A 20699-nucleotide genomic window follows, 5' to 3' on the forward strand; every position below is an offset into this window, starting at 1 on the left:
CATAACATGCTCTGTAGGAAATTACAGTTCAAATCAAAGGCAATTGTCACCTGGTGACATTTGCAGTTGTTCCTTTTCTTTCTACACAAAGCTCAGCACCCCGGGGACCCCCAGCAACCTCCCCGGAGGGCCATCAGTCCTCGCCACCACCACTGGCACAGTCGCCACTCACTGGTTGGCTGCCAGCCTCGCAGGTCTGCCGCTTCCACTGGCAAAGCTGGTGGTGAGGGCTGTGCCTGCGCGAGGAGCCCACGCTTTCCAGAATGGCAGCATGGGCCACAGAAGGCAGGCCAGCCTCTCGGGGAGTGAGCACGTCACCCAGCTTTCGTGCTGCTCCGGCTCCCCTCCCCCATGGAGCCCCTGCTCGTCCTGAGGGATACCAGTGGCTCCCAGCCCTGGCCGCACATCCCATCACTGGGCAATGGAAGACTCCCCCAGCGGCCTTCAGTGGGTCTCCGAGTTGAGAACCGCAGGCTAGACCAGAGGTTAACCCACTGTCTCCCACAAGCTGATCCAGCCACCACCTGCTGTGAGGGGACCACGCCCATTTATTTGCATATTGTCTGTGGCTGCTTGGAACTATAAGGCTAATAGTAGCTGAGTAGCTGTGACAGAGACCACATAGTCCACAAAGCCTCACATACTTGCCATCTACACCTCTATAGAAAAAGTCTGCTGGATCAGACAGTCAGTCCACCCTTATTCAACCTTCTAAATAACCTCCAGCCTTAACCTGAGTAGCAGGCATGAGCTTCTCAAGGGCAGAGACCTCTCTGAGTCGTGGTCCCAATGGCAGCACAAGGCCTGGCCCAGAGCAGACACCCACTCATGGGCAGGTGACCCTTGATATGTTAGCTGTTGAACCAAGCAAGGTTTGGGTGACCAGGAAGAGGAGCGGCATGCCAGGCAGGCTGGTTCTTGCCTTCAACATCAACTCCTTTGCTCCCTGGCCCCTCCCCCAGGCTGAGGCTCTCAGCAGAGGCCCAGGAGGTGCCCAGCATGAGGCCTGGAGGAAGCCCGGAGCCCGGGACAACCAGGGAATGGGTTCAAGGGTCCAGCTGCGGAGTGCAGGTGGACGTGGTGTCGGCGGACTCCGCGGCACTGGATGTGACGTGACCCAGCAGGTGGTGCTCGGGGCGGAGGATGGGCTCTGTCCCCTGGCCCAGCTGTTTGAATCCAGCTGCGGCTTCGTGAATAGGGACACCCCAGCCTTGGGCACCCCTGTGGACAGGGGCTCAACGCCTTGCTAGATGTGCACATGGCATCACTTAGAACAGGGAAAAAACTGGAAAAACACCTAAATGTCTGTCAACAGGGTATTGAATATTGGTTATTTTCTTCACAAGCCACTATCAGGAAGAAAAGTGAGTGAGGTTTATGTGTACTGGTATAGAAACATGTGGAAATTTATGGGCAACTTAAAAAAACCAGGTTACGAGAACAGTGTATTTAATTTGAGGCTATTGGTACAAGCCTTAGTTCTGAAAATGTGGACACAGAACTACTCACAGGGGTCACACTGCTCCACGGAGGTGTAATTCTGGGGGGGGCTTTATGGGGTGGACCTTTTTTCACAAACCTGTGCTATCAGGAAAATAGTGAAGACGTTTCTACTAAGAGACACAAAAAGAGACATCTCCCATCCCACGGGACCTTCCCATGGCAACAACACTGAGGCAGTCGTCCTGTTGGCGGGGCCGCCCGGGCATGGAGGTGTCTGTAAATGAGACTGGCATCCGGGGTTTGCTCCCCGGGCAGCCCAGTCCTGGCGCCTGGTGAGGACGGTATGGGCAATCCTCAGGTGGCCCTTTGGTCAGCGCCTGTCATGTTCTAACGAGAGTACAAGCGTGTTTTTCTACTAGACAGGAAGCTCTCTGAGAACTGGGACCACGAAGAGGACATTGCTGTCCACACAGAGTAGGACTCAGGAAACTCCTGCTGGGTGGATGAGTGAGCGATCTGAGGCAACCAGCACTCACGAGTCTCTCCCCCACCTACTAAGGCCATTTCTGCCATTGATCGCCTGTCACTCAACCACCCCCCCCCATGTCCCCCAGCCTCCAGGAACAAGCAGTGCTGGGAAGACCCAGACAATGGGGTGGGCGGTTTGCTTGGAGAGGACTGAGGCTCCCTCACATGAGAGGGAGCAGAGAGGGTGGCAGTAGAGCAGGGAGGGGGAAGGGAAGGCCTCGCTGAGGGCACTGGAGAGTCTGGGGAAGCACCGGGAGTGAGACGTGAGGAGGGAGGTCTCTGGCAGCTGCAAGGCAAGCGGAAGGCAGAGAGGAAGGGGGAAGAGGCCAGGGCGCGGCCGCAGAGGTAGAGCTGGGGGTGCTCTCGGTGCTCTCAGGAGATACAAAGGTCACCATGGTTCCTACCGCAGGGGACACACTGTGTTTCTCTAAGGGCGGTGCACGTTGGCCTGGGCCACAGAAGGTGAGTGCACAGTGGCCACGTGGCCCCACCCCCTCAGGCCCGTCATCGTCATCGGCAGGGTGGGCTGAGGGTCTTGGTCTGGGGCCACGTCTGAGAGTCTGCAGCACCTCCCCCTGACCCTGTTGGCCTGTGCTTGGGGCTCCTCGACCCTGGCCACACCAGAGGAGGCAGCCCCTCTGGAACTGCGGTGATCTTGAGATGCCAGAGGAGGAGGAAGCCATATGGGAGAAACGCTCACAGTTGCTGCTAGGAAATAGCACTTGCTGGAAGGGAGAAGCCCAGGGCTCCATTTGTGTGTAGAACTGGCTTTAGGAAGTGTTTTAATTAGTTAAGCAAACTGCCACAGCTAATGCAAGTCCATTTCTGCTCCAAATCAGAAAACAGGTAAGTTGCAAAAAAGGCTCCAGATCTAACGCCTGTATTCTCGTTATCCCAGGTTAGTCACTGCGAGGCTTCTGGAGTACACTCAGCCAAATAGCTTCCTGTGCACGCCAGTGCATCATTGTTTAAACAAATCGCACTGTACACATTCTTTTGTAACCTGCCATTTGCACATAACGGAACATCTTTTTGTCACAGCAGGTGGGTTTGCATCCGGGTTCTGCCTCCAATGCATTAGCTATGTGGCACCTTACTGGTCACGTCACCTCCCAATGCCTCCATTTCTTCATCCGCAAAGTGGAAATAATGGCGTCCAGCTCACAGGGCGGCGGTGAGGGCCTCATGGGCAGCGGGGCCAAGCTGCTTTGCAAACCGTCCTCTGGGGGAGAGTCCACATGTCCTAGTCCTGGGCCTCTGCCAGCTCAGCCTGCTCTCTCTTACACAGCCTTTGGGTTCTTTTCTTCCCAGAATCGAGAAGGGGGATGGGAATGAGGAGGAGGACCTTCGCTTAGACTGCCGCCACGAGAGACACGCAGCCCGTAAGTGGCCTCGCCGACAGGAGCCTGCGCACAGACCCCGGGCCGTCTGCAGAGGAGGAGCCCAGTGATGAGCAGGCGAACCTCCCCCTGGACCCCTGCTTTCTCCCACAAACGCACTCTACAGATGGGGAAACTGAGGCTGGTGTCTTAGTGTAGCAAGCCCTCTGCATGCGGCAGCTTGCAGAGGGGGTGTGTTGCTAAACAAGCAGGAGGGAGACGGGAGTGCTTAAAGGTGGGCAGGTGACCCGAGGCTGAAGTCCAGGCCCAGGCCAGCCGTGGGCCTAAAGGGGGAACCACAGCTGTGTCGCCCTGACCACGCCAGGGAGGCGACAGTGGGCAAGATTTGTCTGAGCCGTGGATGCTCCTGGCAGCTTAGAATGCACTGACTTTGTGTGCCTCGCTGCGGGGGACACCCATCAGCAAACAAATCCCTGGGCCAGAAGGCAGAGGGGAGGTAGGAGGGGAGAAGGGCCTCGCCACAGACAGAAAAGGAAAGGCACCGTGAGTTACGGTTAGAGTGGCAGAACCTCAGCTGAGCCTGCTGAGTGGCCACCACATGCTCCCTGCCCACCCCCCTGACCCCATACAAAGGGCTTTTCATGCCTGATCTCATATTCCTGCTGGCCCCCACCCCCACAGAAATTACAGCCCAGCTTTTGCAGGCGAGGAAGTTCAGGCTCAGGGAGGTGGAGTGACTTGCCTAAGGTCACACAGCTCAGCGAGCCGGGGGCAGAGCAGTTAGAGCAGGCTCTGTCAGCGCCCTGCCCACACCCCTCAGCTCCTCTGGGAAGCTCTGGGGTCTTCCTGCCGCCCACGTCCACATCTCTGTGCCGGGGCCTTCCCTGCCCGCACCACAGAAGGTGGCTGAGCTCCCTGGCCCCCACAGCAGATCACCCCCAGGGCCCTGCGGGATTGGTCAGCTGTCCACAGGGTTAGCAGCTCGCCGGGTCAGCCGCCTTCTCCCCCGTGCCTCTTCCCTTCTCTCCGCCCAGAGGCCCTGCCTCTCCTAAAGATCTCCCCCGTTCTTGAATCTCTACCTCAGAGTCTACTTCTGGGGAGACCCAAGCTACGACAGTGAACATTTAAACCCAGTCTGTCTGACTCCAAATCCTGTGACCCTAGAACCTGAGTGGGAAATGGCTATACCTGGAAGGAGAAGATGGAGGTGGGTGAGGAGCATGGGAGGAGGAGAGGAGAGAGGAGAGAGTCCGGTCTTCTCTCCTGCAGGAGGCACCTGACAGGAAGGTGATCTGCCCATCAAACAAGAGGTCGCACTTCAGTAGACACTGGGCTCACACACCATGGTTTCATGACTGGTGTCTGTGCTAGGGTGGAGGGCTTCCTGGAGGAAGGGGTTGAGGACCAGGGTAGGGAGGCAGCTGGGGAGTACCTACCTCAGGGACAACAGAAGGGAATGGAAATCCACCGGGGGGCTCAGGAAGCACACAGTAGGGACAAAGGCTGGGAGCCCCTGGCACACTGTGCGTGCCGCCGTCTCCCCCGCTTGGGCGAAGCCTCCTCTGGCCCCTGCAGAGCAGGCAGCTCACCCTGGGTGGAAAGAGGCCAGGGGCTTGTCTGGGGGCAGCTGGGAAGCCGGAGGAGGAAAGGCCAACTCCTTGAGGCCTGAGGATGAGAGACGGGGAAGCCGTTCTGGCCCCGACTGCAAGCCCTGGAATTCAGAACAAGGAGACGCAGGGTCAGGGGCTGCGGAAGCCCTCCACTCCCAGCCCGGGTCCCCACAGCCCAGGTCCCACAGCCCCACCCCAACCTGGTGCCCATTTCATCTCCTGAACACGAAACAGGCATCAGCTGTGTTTGCCAGGTCAACAGCCGGTGCAAAATCCCTTCTTGTATCCTTCAACAAACACCCACTGAGTGTCCACTCCATGCTGGCTATACTGCTGTGAGCAAGAGCAGATCAGGCCCCCAGCCCCATGGGGGGGGCAGGCTAGGGGAGAGAGAACCGATTGAGGCGTGAACCCAGGAACAAACAAGACCCTCTTGGGTGCTCAGGAGGGAATGTGTGGTGATAGAGAGAAAGTGGGAGGCTCCTTCAGGGCCACTTCTCTGAGGGGCTGGGACCTAGATGATGAGAGGAGCCAGCCCAACAAACAGCCTTCAGGCGGAGGGGCCCGCAGGGGCAAAGTCCGGAAGCAGGAGCAGCCCAGACTGGAAGCCAGCATGGGGGTGGGGGCGCAGGGAGCAGGAGCAGCCTTGAAAAGAAGAGGCTGGGCATGGGGGACCTCAGGGCACTCTGAGCAGGGAAGAGACTGTCTGGATTATTTGTCTGTATTCGTACCCACATTGATGTCTGCATGCCTGTGTCTGTACTCTGTGTTTCGTGTACTCACAGTTGTGCACCGACTTTTGCCCACCCCTTCGTAGTCACTGACACATTCACCCACCTCCACGTCCACATCCCTCCCTCCATCTGCAATGTGGGGGAGGCCTGGGGAGCAAGACAAGGCCGGCAGAGCAGCTTCAACGGCGTTGCCGTCATTCCGGGAGGGCGACGGTGGCCTGACTGCAGAACGCTCTGTGGGAAGGATTGTCAGTGTCTCGGTCTGGGTTCCCCCAGAGGCAGATCCTGAGATAAGGGTTCAGCAGCAAGTAGCTTATTTGGGTGACCTCAGAAAACCCAAGTAGGAGCAGGCCAGGGGGACTGAGTCCGGAAAGGTGGGTGGCAGCCAAAGGCACGTTGTCCATCTGGTTAGCACCAGTCCCACTCGAGGGGCTCGAGCAGTTAGTGCCGAGCACGCGTGGCTGAGTCACCCCCAGACGTGGCGGGGCTGTGCCCGGGGGGAGCATGAGGCTGCTGTGTGGGACGGGTGCGTGAATTTCTTGGGGCGGGTGGGGAAGCCCAGGTGCAGTTGGAGGTCAGCAGCATGCCCGCCTCAGTTGCTGTGGGGGGGGCAGGTTTATAGGGGGGACAGGTTTGTGGGGGGCGGGTTTGTGGGGCACGATGGCACTTGGCGTAAGCGTAAGGGGTGGCAGGGAATGGAGAGGGTTGAAACCGAGGGACTGCTGAGACCCTTCAGGGAGACTGGGTGAGGTGCGGACTAGCAGGGATGGCTGACCTTCCCAGCGAGCAGAGGTGGCGCTGGGGACTCGGTTAAAAGAACGAGGGAGGAAGAGCCCCCATCTGCTATCAGACCTGAGGGAGGAGCCGCCCAAAAGTGGGCTGCAATGCCCACGTGAGAGCTCTGGTCATGTTCATTCTCCCAAGATGGCTGCACCTGTGGCTGGTGAAAGTCATTTATTCATTTACTTATTCACCAGCCTTTACTAAAGATGCTTCCCTGGGCAGGGCCCCATGCTGGAGCATGGAGAGAAACAGGCATGACCCAGGGCTGTGCAGCTGCCCAGCCACCACTATTTGGTGTGGCCAGAGCTACACAGGGGTCCGGGGAGGCGCCGTGTAGACTCCCGGTGAGGGTGGGGTGCAGGAGAGGGAGGTGTGGGACATAGCCAGGGGTGATCCAACCTGGTAGAATTCTGCACCTGTAGTGGTGGCACCTGGCCTCGATAATAACCACCAAGAAGAATTAAGTCCCACCAGGTCTGATGATAATATTTCAGCCTCATGTGTGTTCTGAGGACTTCACATTGATCCACTCCTTTCATCCCGAATACAGCCCCATTTTACAGATGAGGAAAGTGAGGCCCAGGGAAGTCACAGCTGTGCCAGGAAATGGCAGGGCCGGGGTTTGCACCCAGCCTGTCTGGCTCCAGAGGCCAAACCCTGGGCACACCCCACCTGCCGGGCCTGGGCAGCTACGGGGACACAGGGCCCAGCCCCCATGGCCTTGGCCCTCACAGAGCTCCCGGGCTGGATGAGCAGCTTGATAGAACTGTCCAGGGAGACGATGCCATCTCCAGAATGCAGTCTCTTAGCTGCGAGTGGGTTTTTGGCCAAAAAAAATATTTTGGAAATGCCTGGACCAGTTTTGCAATATTTCTGCACCAAGCAGCTGCTCCATTCTGTGGTGGGCTGACTTCCGGGCACGAGGGACTGGGAAGGAGGAACGCCAGGGAGCCCGTGTTGTTAAACACTTCCCCTGCGCAGGTCTCTGCTACTCACTTCCCAGCCGTCTCCGTCTCCCAGGATGGCTATTGCAGCCCTGGGAAGGAAGGCGAAGTATTCCTGTGCGAGTAGGAAAACCCAAGGAGCTGAAAGGCAGGCTGGCTTTGCAGAGAACTTCTGTCCCTTGGAGCTAGGACTCCCCCAGCATGCAGACCTGTCTTTCCCCTCGCCCCTGGCCTGAGGCCGTTCCTGCGCTGGCCCTGAACCCTGGGCCTCCTCTCCTCTCACTCTCCACCCCCTCCTGCTGCTCCAGTCATGTTGTGTATGTTTCTTTCTTGAACATATAAAACATTGCCTCCTCAGGGCCTTTGCACTTGCTGTTCTCTCTGCTTGGAATGCTCTCGCTCCGAAGCTCCCTCTAGTGGCTGGCTACGCCTTGTCTTTGTCTCAGCCAAGAGGCTGCTTCCTCAGAGAAGCTTCTCTGAGCTGCACCAGCTTCCCCGGCTGCCCTCACGTCGCCTTCCTTTCTGTTTGCTATCGTGTCTGTTCTGCCCTGAAACTGCCTTTTGTATTTACACACTTGGTTTTTGCTTTGCTGTCTCTCCCCACCAGGCTGCATGAGAACAGATACCCTGTCTTGCTGTGTTCTCATCTGTATCCTGACAGCCTAGGGCAATGCATGGCACACAGTAGGTGCTCAATCACTGGCTCCAAACCTCCAGTTTTCTCCACCCTTTACCACCTGAGCAGCTGCTTTTACATAAACAGTGACACGAACTTCCAGCTTTCTTAACTGCTCCAAATTTGCTGTTTTTTTTTCTTGTGCTACTGTGATATGGATTCTGCCATAATTTTTTTTTTCCTGAGGAAAGAGTTTGCTTTTGAAAACCGCTCTGGGGCCCCGCAGTGCCGCCAGCTAGCTCAGAAGCACATCAGATGTGACATTTAAGGAGAGGATGCTGCCTCATGGTCCAGGTGTCTGCATCTTCCTTTCAGGGGCAACTGGGGTTTGCAGCTGATTGCAGTTGTCAAGTTCAATGCCCAAGACAAGCCTTTGATTTCACCAGGTGTGTCTGTAAGGCTGCACTGGGTGAGAGGCTGTCACTCGCTGGGTCCAGAGGTGGCTTCTGGGAGCTCTGTCTAGACGAATCTCTGCCACCGCTGCCCTCAAAATAGCAGAGGGGATTGCAAGGAAGAGTTTTTTGGACCCAGAGCAACTTGGCATTTTTATTAGATCAAAATCAAATCCAATATAGTCCTGCTCGAGTCTGCTCCTTTATTAAAATGGAAACAGACAATATTTCTGAAATAATTATCGATGCTAACTTGGGCACACAGGCGGGCTTGAAGCCTGGAGACACCTGGCACTGGGGTGGAGAGACCCAAGTCAATACCAAATCAGGGTCACCTTGGGGGCTCCTTAAAATGCAGACTGGGGAGGGTTGGGCAGGGCCTGGGACTCTGCATTTCTGACAAGTCCCCTGTGCAGCTGCGTCTGCTGCTCCGCAGACCAGGTCCTGAGCAGTGTCAGCCTGGGCTGGCGCCGGCCCCTCTGGGGCTGCTGTCAGCAGCGCATCTGTGTTTGGCCCCTGCCTGGGCTGTCCAACAGCCTCTGGTTGGAAATGGCCGCTGCTTAAGCCAATTCCCCACCAGTGCCTCCCCCTAAGACACAAACTGGACCGTGTCCCCCTCACCCCTGCCAGCTCCACCACCTCCTGCGGCGGGGCCCCTCGTGGGTGCCAGGTGCCCGGCCAGCCTCTCGCACTTCGCTGCGGAGACCATCGCTCCCCAGCCCATCCCGGCCTCACTTTTCTCTCAGTCCCTCGTCTCCCAGAGTCCATCTTTGTGGACTCCCCCCCACTAACATGGAAACGTCATGAGGACAGGGACCTCTTTGCCACATTCATCGGCAGTGCCAGCGCCTGGCACTGGGGACCAGCCGCGTTCTGGCGACTGACTCAGCTCACTTGGCCCTCATCCGGTGCCCGCTCTGAGGAGCATTTGCACGTCACAGGTGGTGGTCCTTGGACGCCCAGAAACATAGCCGTCTGTCCTGGGTCACCAGTCGGGGTGGCTCCACACTGACCCATGCCATGTTCTCCTGGCACCCACTTCTGCCCGAGGCAGCACCCCTCCAATCCCTCCTGACCCCAGGACACACTTGGAGGCTGTGGCTAAAACGTGGGTTTCCCTGGAGACGTCAGTGCTTTGGTTTGGGACAGGCCAGGAGCCTGTGTACAGGATGAACCTGTACCCCCGAGAGAACCTTCTGAGCCTTTCACACCCGCACCCCTCCACTCCCCCGCACCCTCCGGTCGCCAGCCCGCCCCTGTGTCCCACTTTCCAGACCTTCTACTCCCTCCCGCCTTCCCCCCACCCCCCCCCCTACCCCCCCCACCCCCACCCCGCAGTCTGCCAGCGCTGCCAGGTTTTTCACACCTCCTGAAAACCTCATTTACCTGCCAGCACCTACTTCACACCCTGTTCCTTCTGCCTGAAGCCACGGCTTCCTTCCTCCATTTAGCAAAAACTAATAAAGAAACAACAACAAAATAAACAGACCCCACCATTGGAACTGTGAGCTTGGCCAGTGCCTTTGAAGTCCAGCTGAAGTGTGTTGGAATGGCACCAGTGCCCCCCACCCTGGCAGAGGTGGCCCCATTCATCTCCGCATTGTTCCGGCCAGGCACTCCATCGGAGGCAGAATGTCATGGCCCGGCTCCAGAGCGGGGCTGCTGGGGCTCAAAATCTAGCAGTGAGACCTTCGACGAATGACTTAACTTACTTGGGCTTCAGTTTTCTCATCCATAAAATGGGCCTAGTAAAGGCAGATAACTCATATTTGTTAGGATTCAGCGAGCCGGTGACGTGGTGAATGTCTCCTGAAACACAGCAAGAACTGAAGGCACGTTTGCTCCCATCACCTCTCCATACGTGTGTCTGTCTTCCTCCCTAGACTGCGAACAGGTCCGTCTCACTCATGTCTGTAGACCCGGCACCCAGTGTGGAGGTTGACACACAGTAGGAGCTCAACAAATGTTAAATAAGGAGATGAAAGAATCAGTGGCTCTAGGAAGAAGTGGCGGGCTAACCAGACTCAGCCTGATTTCCAGTGTGAAAAAGAGACAAAGAGAATATTTTAGCCCAGAAACATGGGGTCCTGGAAGATGGACTCCAGTGGAGAGAAGGGCGGGGGATCCCGGACAATCTCCTAAGACAAGCTGTCCTTAAGGTAGACCAGAAAACCCAGCCTTTCCCTCCATATCGGTCCCACACAATCTTAGTCTTCTTCCCCAGCCCTCCATGACCCACTCACTGAACAGATCTGCACTATCAGTGCTGCTCTTGGGGCTACTCTCGGTGCCGGGGACACGGTGATGAAGGAGAGCAGAGCTGGTCTGCGCCCTTGTGCACATACAGCCTGGAATGGGAACCAGGAGGAGAAAGGCAAATGATATTCCCAGACATGATGGAGTCTCTAAGCCCCCTCAAGGTACAGACTTACAGAGCAGGGCCAACTTGGAGAGGCAGTCAGGGGTGCCTCTTGCCAGGGTTGTGACATTTTAGGTGATGGAGGAAGGATAATGGTGTCACTAGCTGAAAAGTCTCCAAAACTAGACATCTCGGTGCTCACCTTGATTCATTTCTCCATCACTCCCCACATTTTATCTCCTTTTAGAAGCCAGGGTTCAAGGTTAAGCAGCCAACTCCAGGCTCTGGATGGGCCAAAGTCCTAGAGAGGTTTTCAGCACCTCGGACAGCGGGTTATCTCCAGGAGGCACTCCCTTGTCAAGGGACCTGGCTCCTCCCCGCCAGGCGAGGCTGGCATGGGGTCAGGAGCTCCATTGCCAGCCTCCTCCTGCCCACCCCCACAGATTTCCCTACCAGCTTCAGAGCACCTTGGACAAGTGACTTCCCCTCTAAGAGCCCCTGTTTCCCCATCTGCACATTGTGGAAGCATTGGCATCCTTGGTGTTGAAGGGTCCTCCCAACACAATAAATCCATCTCAGATGTGATTTCACTGAATTCAGCAGAGCTAAGAGATGACCCTCCAGATCTCGGTGCCTCGGGGAGAGTTCAATACAGTGATTTTTCCACTGAAGGATTGGAAAATTAAGACTGGAAGAGACCAATGTTAAACATGTTCATGTTTTGATATTTTGATTTGAAAAAGGGAAGAGAAATGACATCTGAGAACATCCTATGTGCCAAATACTCCACCAAGCCTGGAAAATTTCAAGGGAATTTAAAACAGTATTTGCTACCACCCCTCTAAGGGTGACCTTGGATGCATCTCTTCCCACCGATGGGCCTTGTCTTCCCCATCTTTGAAGAGAGATGGTTGAACCCATCACCTTCTAGTTCTGATATTTTATTTTCTCATTTATCTGAAGTTGTATAATGAAAGGTTTCTATGCAAGGATCCTACTGACTCCTTTCTAATTCACATCCATTTGCTGCCTCAGAGAGGTGAAGTTACTTGTCAAAAGTCACACAACTTAAAAAAAATCACAAAGCTTATAAGTGGTAGAGCCCGGATTTGAACCTTTGACCACCAGATTCCAAGTATGGTTGCTCATCCCCTACTGCTCCCAAAGGAGGAGAGCTGAGCAAAGAGCCTGTCATAGTGTACAGAATCTCAGTTTACAAAGGGCTGGGGAAGCCCATCCCTCCAGCCCAGAAACCAGCCCATCCTCCTCCGGCACATCTCTGCATTTGTTACGAAGCCAACTCAGGACCTGCTCTGTGCCTGGCCAGATGCTAGGGGCTGAGGGCTCCAGGGAGAAGCTGACCTGCTATGCCTGCACTGAATCCCTAGGTTAGCTGGGGAGACACCTGCCATGCAAAGTGACAAGCACAGGGAGAGAGGCATGTGCCACGTATTATGGGACAGAGAAGAGGGAGCATTTCAAAGATGTGTGGGAGAAGCAACAGCCAGAGACCAGCAGGAAAGGTCGCCACGGCCAAGAGGCCAGAATGCAAAGCCACGGAACAGACTCGTGGAACAAAGACCTGGGCAGGGAAGCGGCCGGAGGTCAGAAGTGGCCTCCCACAGGCTGAGTCCAGCCTGAGAGAGTCTACTTCACCCACAGATGACTTAGATTTTTATCAAATTTAGTTGTTAGTTAAAAGCCAGGAGATTTTATTTTGAAGTTCCAGCTCAGTATATTTGAATGCTTTGGGAGATCTTAGCCCATAGTCCTTGTAGCAACTGTTGTCCAGAGCTGAGGAAGGGCTGCTCTGGCCTGTCCACCCATCACCTGGTCCGGTAGACGTTCTGAGGTAGGATTCCTCATTCTACAGTGTAAGGTCCTTTGGTTGGTTGTTGGTTTTGTTGTTTTCTAATTTTGTTTTGTAACAGTAAAGGGATCTAGGAGGAGGGAAGTGAGTGGGGAGTCCTGGTGGGCTGGTGGGGGGCTTCTCAGTGCAGCGAGGACGGACGCCCCATCCCATCCAGCTGGCCTGGGGCCCCATGCCCCTCCAGGGAGGCTGGAGAGGGGAGGAGGGCCCCAGTCCTTAGTGACTTGGCTTCTGGATCCAGGGGACAAGGAACCTGAATTTAACTCAAGGAATAGGGGATTATGGCCTTTCTTTTCCTTAAAAATAACATGATTGCTTTTCTCCATTCTAATGAACTCTCCAAGATTCTGCCTCTTAGCAAAGGTGAGAATGACTACAATCACTTTTAAATGCTTATTTTGAAAAATAATAAAACATTCCTTTGCACCAAATATTTGCTTCTCAATTAAATAAAATCTCAAACTCTTATACCTTGGCAGCAAACACTTCCAAGGAATGCAACTGTTTCAGTGACTGGAGCCAAAACAAACGTTTTTCCTGAGGCCAAATGATTCCAGAATGTTTGCCAACTGTTTCCTACCCCTTTAAAAATATAGTAAAATTAGCAAAGCACCAACCAACATTAAAAAAATATTAAAAACAGAAAAAAAGCCAGAGGGGGGAAATACATGCACCCATCATTGGCATAAACATCTTTATTTTTGCCTGTTGCCTTCAGCCTTTGTTACTAGGAGGAATTTTCCAACACTCAGAGCTGCTTTAGGGGTGGAGGGAGAGCAATGAGCAGTCTGTTCTTGGAGGTGTGCAAGCAGGAGCTTGGCTTCAGCAGGAATTTCCCCCTCATAGGTCTTGCTATAAAGAGTCCGTCTGACCCTAAAGGATGGCAAGAATGTCTGAGCATCCTTTGGAGCTCAGGGTAGGAAAAAAATACATGGAAAAAATTTCTTTTAATGTGGAAGTTTGGAATCAGGAAGAAATTGATTCGATCCGTCTCTACTATAGCTGTGAATGCTAAGGTGGCCATTCATCTTTGCTGAGTCTTGGTTCCCTCATTTGTGAAATGGTGGTGGCTGCCTCCCAGGCTTTTTAAAAAAAATTGTTATGCTATTACAGTTGTCCCAAATTTTCCCCCTTTGTCCTCCTCCACCCAGCCCACCCCCACCCCTGACTCCCACTGTCAATACCCACACAGTTGTCCATGTCCATGGGTCATTCATCCATGTTTTTTGACTAGTCCTTTCCCCTTCTTTCCAACATTCCCTCTGTGTCCCCTCTGTTTGCTGCCAGTCTGTTCCATGTTTCCATGTCTCTGGTCCTGTTTTGCTCATTAGTTTATTTTGTTCATTAGAATCCTCTTATAAATGAGATCATATGGTATTTGTCTTTCACCGCCTGGCTTATTTCACTTAGCATAATATTCTTCAGTTCCATTCATGCTGTCACAAAAGGTAGGAGCTCCTTTATTTCTGCTGGGTAGAATTTCATCCTGTAAATGTACCATAGTTTTTTGATCCATTCATTTACTGATGGGCACCTAGGTTGCTTCCAGCACTTGGATATTGTGAATTGTGCTGCTATGAACATTGGGGTGCATAGGTTCTTCTGAATTGGTGTTTCAAGATTCTTAAGGTATAACTCCAGCAGTGGAATTGCTTGGTCAAAGGCAGTTCCGTTTTTATTTTTTGAAGAAGTTCCATGCTGCTTTCCACAGTGACTGCACCAGTCTGCACTCCCACCAACAGTGCAGTAAGATTCCCTTTTCTCCACAACCTTGCCAGCACTTGTTGTTTGTTGATTTATTACTGATAACCATTCTGAGTGGTGTGAGGTGGTATCTTATGGCTTTAATTTGGGTGGCTCTGATGGCTAGTGATGCTGAGCATCTTTTCATACTTCTATGGGCCCTCTGTATGTCTTCCTTAAAGAAATATCTGTTTAGGTCCTTTTTCCATTTTTTTTTATTTTAAACATTTTATTTATTTATTTTTAGAAGAGGGAGGGAGAAAGAGAGGGAGAGAAATATCAATGTGTGGTTGTCTCTCAGGTACCCCCTTCTGGAGGCCTGGCCCACAACCCAGGCATGTGCCCTGACTGGGAATCAAACCGTTCACCCTTTGGTTCACAGGCTGGTGCTTAGCCCACTGAGCCACACCAGCCAGCTTTTCCCATTTTTTATTTGGATTGTTTGTCTTCCTGGAGTGGAGTCATGTGAGTTCTTTATATATTTTGGAGATTAAACCCTTGCCCAATGTATCATTGGCAAATATGTTCTCCTATATGGTCAGTTCCCTTTTCATTTTGATGATGGCTTCTTTAGCCATGCAGAAGATTTTTAATTTGATATATTTCCATTTGTTCATGTTTTCCTTTATTTCCCTTGCTCTAGGAGATAAATCAGCAAAAATATTGCTCCATGGGATACCTGAAATTTTACTGCCTGTGTTTTCCATGAAGACTTTTATGATATCACAACTTATATTTCTTTTATCCACCTTGAGTTTATTTTTGTGTATGATGTAAGTTGGTGGTCAAGTTTCATATTTTTTTTGCATGTATCTGCTCAATTCTACCAACACCATTTGTTGAAGAGACTATTTTTACTCCATTTGATGTTTTTGTCCCCTTTGTCAAATATTAATTGACCATAGAGACTTGGGTTTATTTCTGGGCTCTCTGTTCTGTCCCATTGATCTATGTGTCTGTTCTTATGCCAGTACCAGGCTGTTCTGCTTACAGTGGATTTGTGGTATAGTTTGATATCAGATATTGTGGCCCCTCTAACTTTTTTCTTCTTTCTCAAGAATGCTGAGGTTATTTAGGGTCTTTTTTGGTCCCATGCAAATTTTCTTGAGCATTTGTTCTAGATCAGTGAAATATGCCTTGGTGTTTTAATAAAGATTGCATTGAACATACAGATTGCTATGGGTAGTATGAACATTTTAATGATGTTATTTTGTCCAAACCATGAACATGGTGTATGCTTCCACTTATTTGTGTCTTCCTCAACTTATTTGTTCAGTTCTATTGTTTTCCAAGTATAGGTCTTTTACTTCCTTGGTTAAATTTATTCCTAGGTACTTTATTTTTTTTTATTTCTATAGTAAATGGGATTCCCCTCCCCCCAATTTCTGTTTCTGATAGTTCATTGTTGGTGTACAAAAATGTTATTGATTTCTGAATGTTGATTTTGAATCCCCCTACTTTGCCCCACTCACTTATCAGGTCGAGTAGTTTTTGGTGGAGACTATAGGGCTTTCTATGTCCACTATCATGTTGCCTGCAAACAATGACAATTTTACTTCTTCCTTTTATTTCTTTTTCTTGTCTGATTGCTGTAGCTTGAACATCTAGTACTATATTGAATAGAAGTGGTGAAAGTGGACATTCTTGTCTTCTTCTTGATCTTAGTGGGAAAGCTTTTAGTTTTTGCCCATTGAGAATGATGTTGGCTGTAGGTCTCTCGTATACGGTCTTTATTGTTTAGGTGTGCTCCCTCTATTCCCACTTTGCTGAGTGTTTTTATCATAAATCAGTGCTGGATTTTATCAAATGCTTTTCCAGCATCTATTGATACAATCATGTAATTTTTGTTCTTCATTTTGTTCATGTGATTTATTATGTTTACTGATTTGCAAACACTGGACCATCCTTGCATCCCTGGGATGAATCCCAACTGATCATGGTGTGTGGTCTTTTTAATGTGTTGTTGGACCTAGATTGCCAATTTTTTTTTTGAGGATTTTAGCATCTGTGTTTGTCAGGCATATTGGCCTGTAACTTTCTCTTTGTTGTGTCTTTACATGGTTTTGAATTAGGGTAATATTCGCCTTATAAAAAGAGTTTGGGATTCTCTCCTCTTCTTGAATTTTTTGGAATACTTTGAGAAGAATAGGAGTTAGTTCTTCTTTGAATGTGTGGTAAAATCCATCTGCATCTCAGGCTTGAGACTAAGAGCTAGGTGGGTGTATTGACCGTAGTGTTCGGTCACTGTCAGTTCCTCTCTTGCCCTCCAGTGCAGCCCTCCCCTTGCTTCCTCACTCTGGCTCCACCGCCACCGATCCCCTGTGGAGCACCCTCCCTGGGGTGAGCCATAGCTCTGCTGGGCTTCCAGTCTAATGGAGATGAACTCACTCAGGGCGGGTGTTCCAAGATAAAGGGAACCCCTGAGGACTGGGAGAAGGATATTGTGGGATTCCTTTGGGAAGGGAGACTTGAGCTGTTCTTTGAGGGTTTGATTCACAGTAGGTACAAGGACACTTTAGGCTTTTGGGTCACAATGTGGAGATGGAAATGGTTCTGGCATGTTAGAAAGATGCCAAGGAGGCACTTGGGTGAAGGCGAGGAGCAAGCTTCTGAGAATCAAGGAAAACAGGAGTGAGTGTGTTGGATCAAGACAAGCCTCCCTGCCCTCCTGCTTGCCCAACCATCAAGAACAGTGGGCAGTGGTGGAGGGTGGTGGAGCCTCTGCCTGCTACCTTGGTCCGGAGGGCTGCTCAGAGCCAGCTTAGAGCACCCTCATATGCACACACTGTCCCTGGGGCCAAGTAAGGGCCAAGGCCCAGGATGCATCCCCACTTGTTCTAACCCTCCCACAGCTCCTTAGCACTTGAAAGCACACAGTGGAGCTCAGAGAAACCGGATGGGGTGGGCAGATAGGTAGGTGGACAGGTGATTGCAGGATGGCTGGGATAGGTAGGTAGGTAGATAGGTGGATAGGGAAGGGATTGGTGCTTAACTGAGGGTGAGGACAGGTGAAAGGGTAGATGGAAAGTGGGTATGCAGATGTCCTGAGTGGGTGGATGGCTTGGTGTGGGGCTGGGTGAATGTGAGGGCAGGCGGGTGTGCAGGGTTGGTGGTGGGTGCAGGGGTGGATTGTCAGATGGGTATGTTGGTGGGTTGGGGGCAGGAGGATGGAGGCTTGGTGGGTGCATGTGTGGGGGCTGGGGGCTTGGTGAATTAGAGGAAGTGTCAGCAGGCTGGGAAGTAAGCACGATGGCGGGTGAGCTAGAGTGTGGGTGGGTGAGTGGATGTGTGGCTGTTTGGGGCTGTAGACAGGTGTACGTGGGAAGCAGCATCCATGGTGTGTTAACGGGGTGGTAGCAGGATGGGTGGTGCGATGGTGAGTGGGCCAATGTGTTGGTAGGCAGGAGGTGCATGAGTGGGTTTTAGGGCTGAGTGGGTTGTGGGTAGGAAGTGTGGGAGTGGAGTGGTGGATATATTGGGGGTTGGTAGGTGGATGTTGTGGATATTGACAGGTGTTTCGAGGTGTTGATGGACTGGTAGGTAGATGGGTGGGTAATGGGGGCAGGGGGTGGTGTGGAGAGCTGGTTATGTAGGTGGGAGGAGGGCAAGCTGGTGAGTGGGACATTGGGTGAAGAGTTGGATGTGGGTTGACAGATGGGTGGGTAGGAGTGCTGGAGGGCAGGTGGAAGTTGGGGGTGGATAATGGATGGAGGTGGTGGGCTGGCAGGGCAGTGAGCAGATGGGGTGTGGATGCAGGAAGGCAACTGTCGGCACTGACCACCTTGTCTCTTGGCAGGACACCAGCCACACATGGGAGACTCCTGGCCCCGGAGCTCTGCACACGAGGCACCAGAGCTGAACCGCCAGTGCTGGGTCCTGGGGCACTGGGTGTGACCAAGACCCAGCTTGGCCCTCAGACCTCAGGCCATCGTTAGCACCAGCCCCCCACCACAAGACCACTGGTCTGGCACCCACTGAAACCTGACCTGTGTGCTCTGAACTCAGCCAGCCTGCATGGGAGACACCAGGCCTGCCCCGCCCACCACTGCCTGGGTCTCAGGGCCCCAGCAATGGGGCCAGCGTGGACTGCAGAAACACTCAGAGTTGCACCGAGCAACTTTGGGACAGTGACTTCTAACTCTTGTGACACGCAGAGCCCTGCCGGGTGCAACTGGGATGCCAGGAAAGCCATGGACATCAGCTGTTGGAAGCCTGGGGTTCTCGGGCCAGCTAGGAAGTTCAGGAGGGCATGGGTGGGACTTCCTAAAGGAGGGGCATGGGCACTGGCACCATAGGGGGTCACACAGCAGGCACCAGCAGGGGCTCAATAAATGCTTGTTGAACCTGTTTTCTTGCTGTGCATGGAGGCCATTTGCTCTCTGGGCTGTGGCTGCCCCTTCATGGCTCCATCCTATCAGGTCCCCAAGGAGCCTGGAGGTGAAGCAGCCCTGAGTGTGCTGCGGTCAGGGTCAGACACTGAGCTCTGTGGGATGGGGGAAGCCCAGAGCCGAGCTGGGCTTTCAGGTAGGGTCAGGCTTGCAGGCTGCCTTGGATTCCAGAGGGTGGAAAAGCTGGGGGCATCAGGCAGATGGGAAATGCGGGGTGGGCAAGAGAGAAGCCCTCACACCCAGATCGTAAACCAACCTGACCCCAGTGGGGACCTTTACCCTGTGTCTAGAGACACGTGACATCAAATCCTAGGACTTGGAGGCCTGGGGAAGTAGATTCTTATTACAAAAACAAAGGAACTCAGGGTCACAGAGATAAAGAAACTTGCCCCCAAGATCACAAAATTAGCAAATGGCAGAGATGGGGTTTGAACTAGGATTCCTGACTACAAGAGGCCTCATCTCTTCCCAGAGGATTTCCCCCATAGAACTATCCTCCAAGCAGAGAATGTTCTTCACTCTTCCATAATCCCATCATCCGTCCATCATCCATCCACTCATTCATTCATCCATCCATTCACCATTTATCCATCATCCATCATCTATCCACTCATCATCCATTACCCAACCATCATCATCTATCCATCATCTGTCCATCATCCATCCATTCATTCATCCTTCCATCATCCACCCATCATCCTTTCATCATCCTTCCATCATCCATCCATTTATTCAGCCATCTATCTATCATCCATTCATCCACCAATCACCATCTATCACCATCCATCATCCATTACCTATCCATCATCCATTACCCATCCATCATCCACCTACCAGTTATCATTGTTCCCTGTATCAGACATCCATCCATCATTCTTTCATGCATCACCCATCCGCATTATTCCACCATCCATCTATACATTCATCTAGCCAGTGATACAATTCATTGTGTCCCTACTATGGGCCAAGCACTGTGGTAGGCACTTGAGATAAGATACTGAACCACCCAGAGAGGGCGTCTGTCTTCGCAGAGCTCGCAGATGGGCAGGATAAATAACTAGACAGTTGATTATAGTGCAGTGTGTGAAGTGCTATGGTGCCCAGCTCTGGGCTGGGCAGCTCGGGTTTAGATTCTAGCCCCTTCACTTGAGACCTTGGGCAAATTACCTGACCTCTCTTGTGCCTCATCCCCATGGACACGTGAGGATGATCATTATAACTACCTCTTAAAGCTGTTCTGAGGGTTAAATGAGCCGATGCACGAGACGTGAAGCATTTAGAACAGAGCCTGGCACAGATAAGTGTGTTGTCAGTGTTTGCTGTCACTGCGATGAGGGCCTTCTGGGTCGAGGGCAGAAGTGAGAAGGGGCTCCTTTAGGGAAATGACACTTAAGCCAAGACATAAAGGTCATCTAGATGTCAGGCAGGCAAGAGTGGAGAAGGGAACCTTGTGGAAAATTTAGAACAGTCTAGATGGCAGGTGCGGAGAAAAGGGAGGGCAGCAAGGTGGCGAGAAAGCAGGCGAGGAGGGTGGAGGAGCTCAGCCGAGGTGCCGGAAGCCGCTTTAGGAAGGTTAGCCTTCATTCCGGCCAGCAGCCGTGGGGTGCTTTGGGCAGAGGGTGATGCTTCCCGACTGTGCACCTAGGAAGGCCACCGTGGCTGTGGGCAGAGAAGAGATGGGGAAGGCCAGGCTCCCCTCCTCCTCCCGACCATACTTGAGGGGAGAGAAGAGGGTGTGGCCTTGGGGACAGGACAAAGAGCACAGATGCAGGAGCCGGTCAGGAGGGGCAAATCGACAGGCTTGGGGTGGACTGATGTGGGAGGAAGGGAAAGTCAACTATGTCTCGAGTCTCGGGTGCCTGGGGGACTCCCAGGTGGAGGTGTACGCT

The 20699-nt window shown here is 52.6% G+C and overlaps 1 protein-coding gene across 1 annotated transcript in view; it reads left to right on the forward strand.

Annotated features, from left to right (window-relative positions):
- GSG1L (GSG1 like) overlaps positions 1-19432 on the forward strand; it is a 204015-nt gene extending 184583 nt beyond the window's left edge. The window contains exons 6-7 of the mRNA XM_045849131.1: positions 3283-3353; positions 18219-19432. Coding sequence (XP_045705087.1) covers positions 3283-3353; positions 18219-18316 — 169 coding nt within the window. The 3' untranslated portion in view covers positions 18317-19432. The remainder of the gene's footprint in view (positions 1-3282; positions 3354-18218) is intronic.
- Positions 19433-20699: the final 1267 nt, after the last annotated feature.

Source organism: Phyllostomus hastatus, unplaced genomic scaffold (genome assembly GCF_019186645.2).
Source record: "Phyllostomus hastatus isolate PE091 unplaced genomic scaffold, TTU_PhHast_1.1 phas_contig_64, whole genome shotgun sequence".
Taxonomy (NCBI): Eukaryota; Metazoa; Chordata; class Mammalia; order Chiroptera; family Phyllostomidae; genus Phyllostomus; species Phyllostomus hastatus.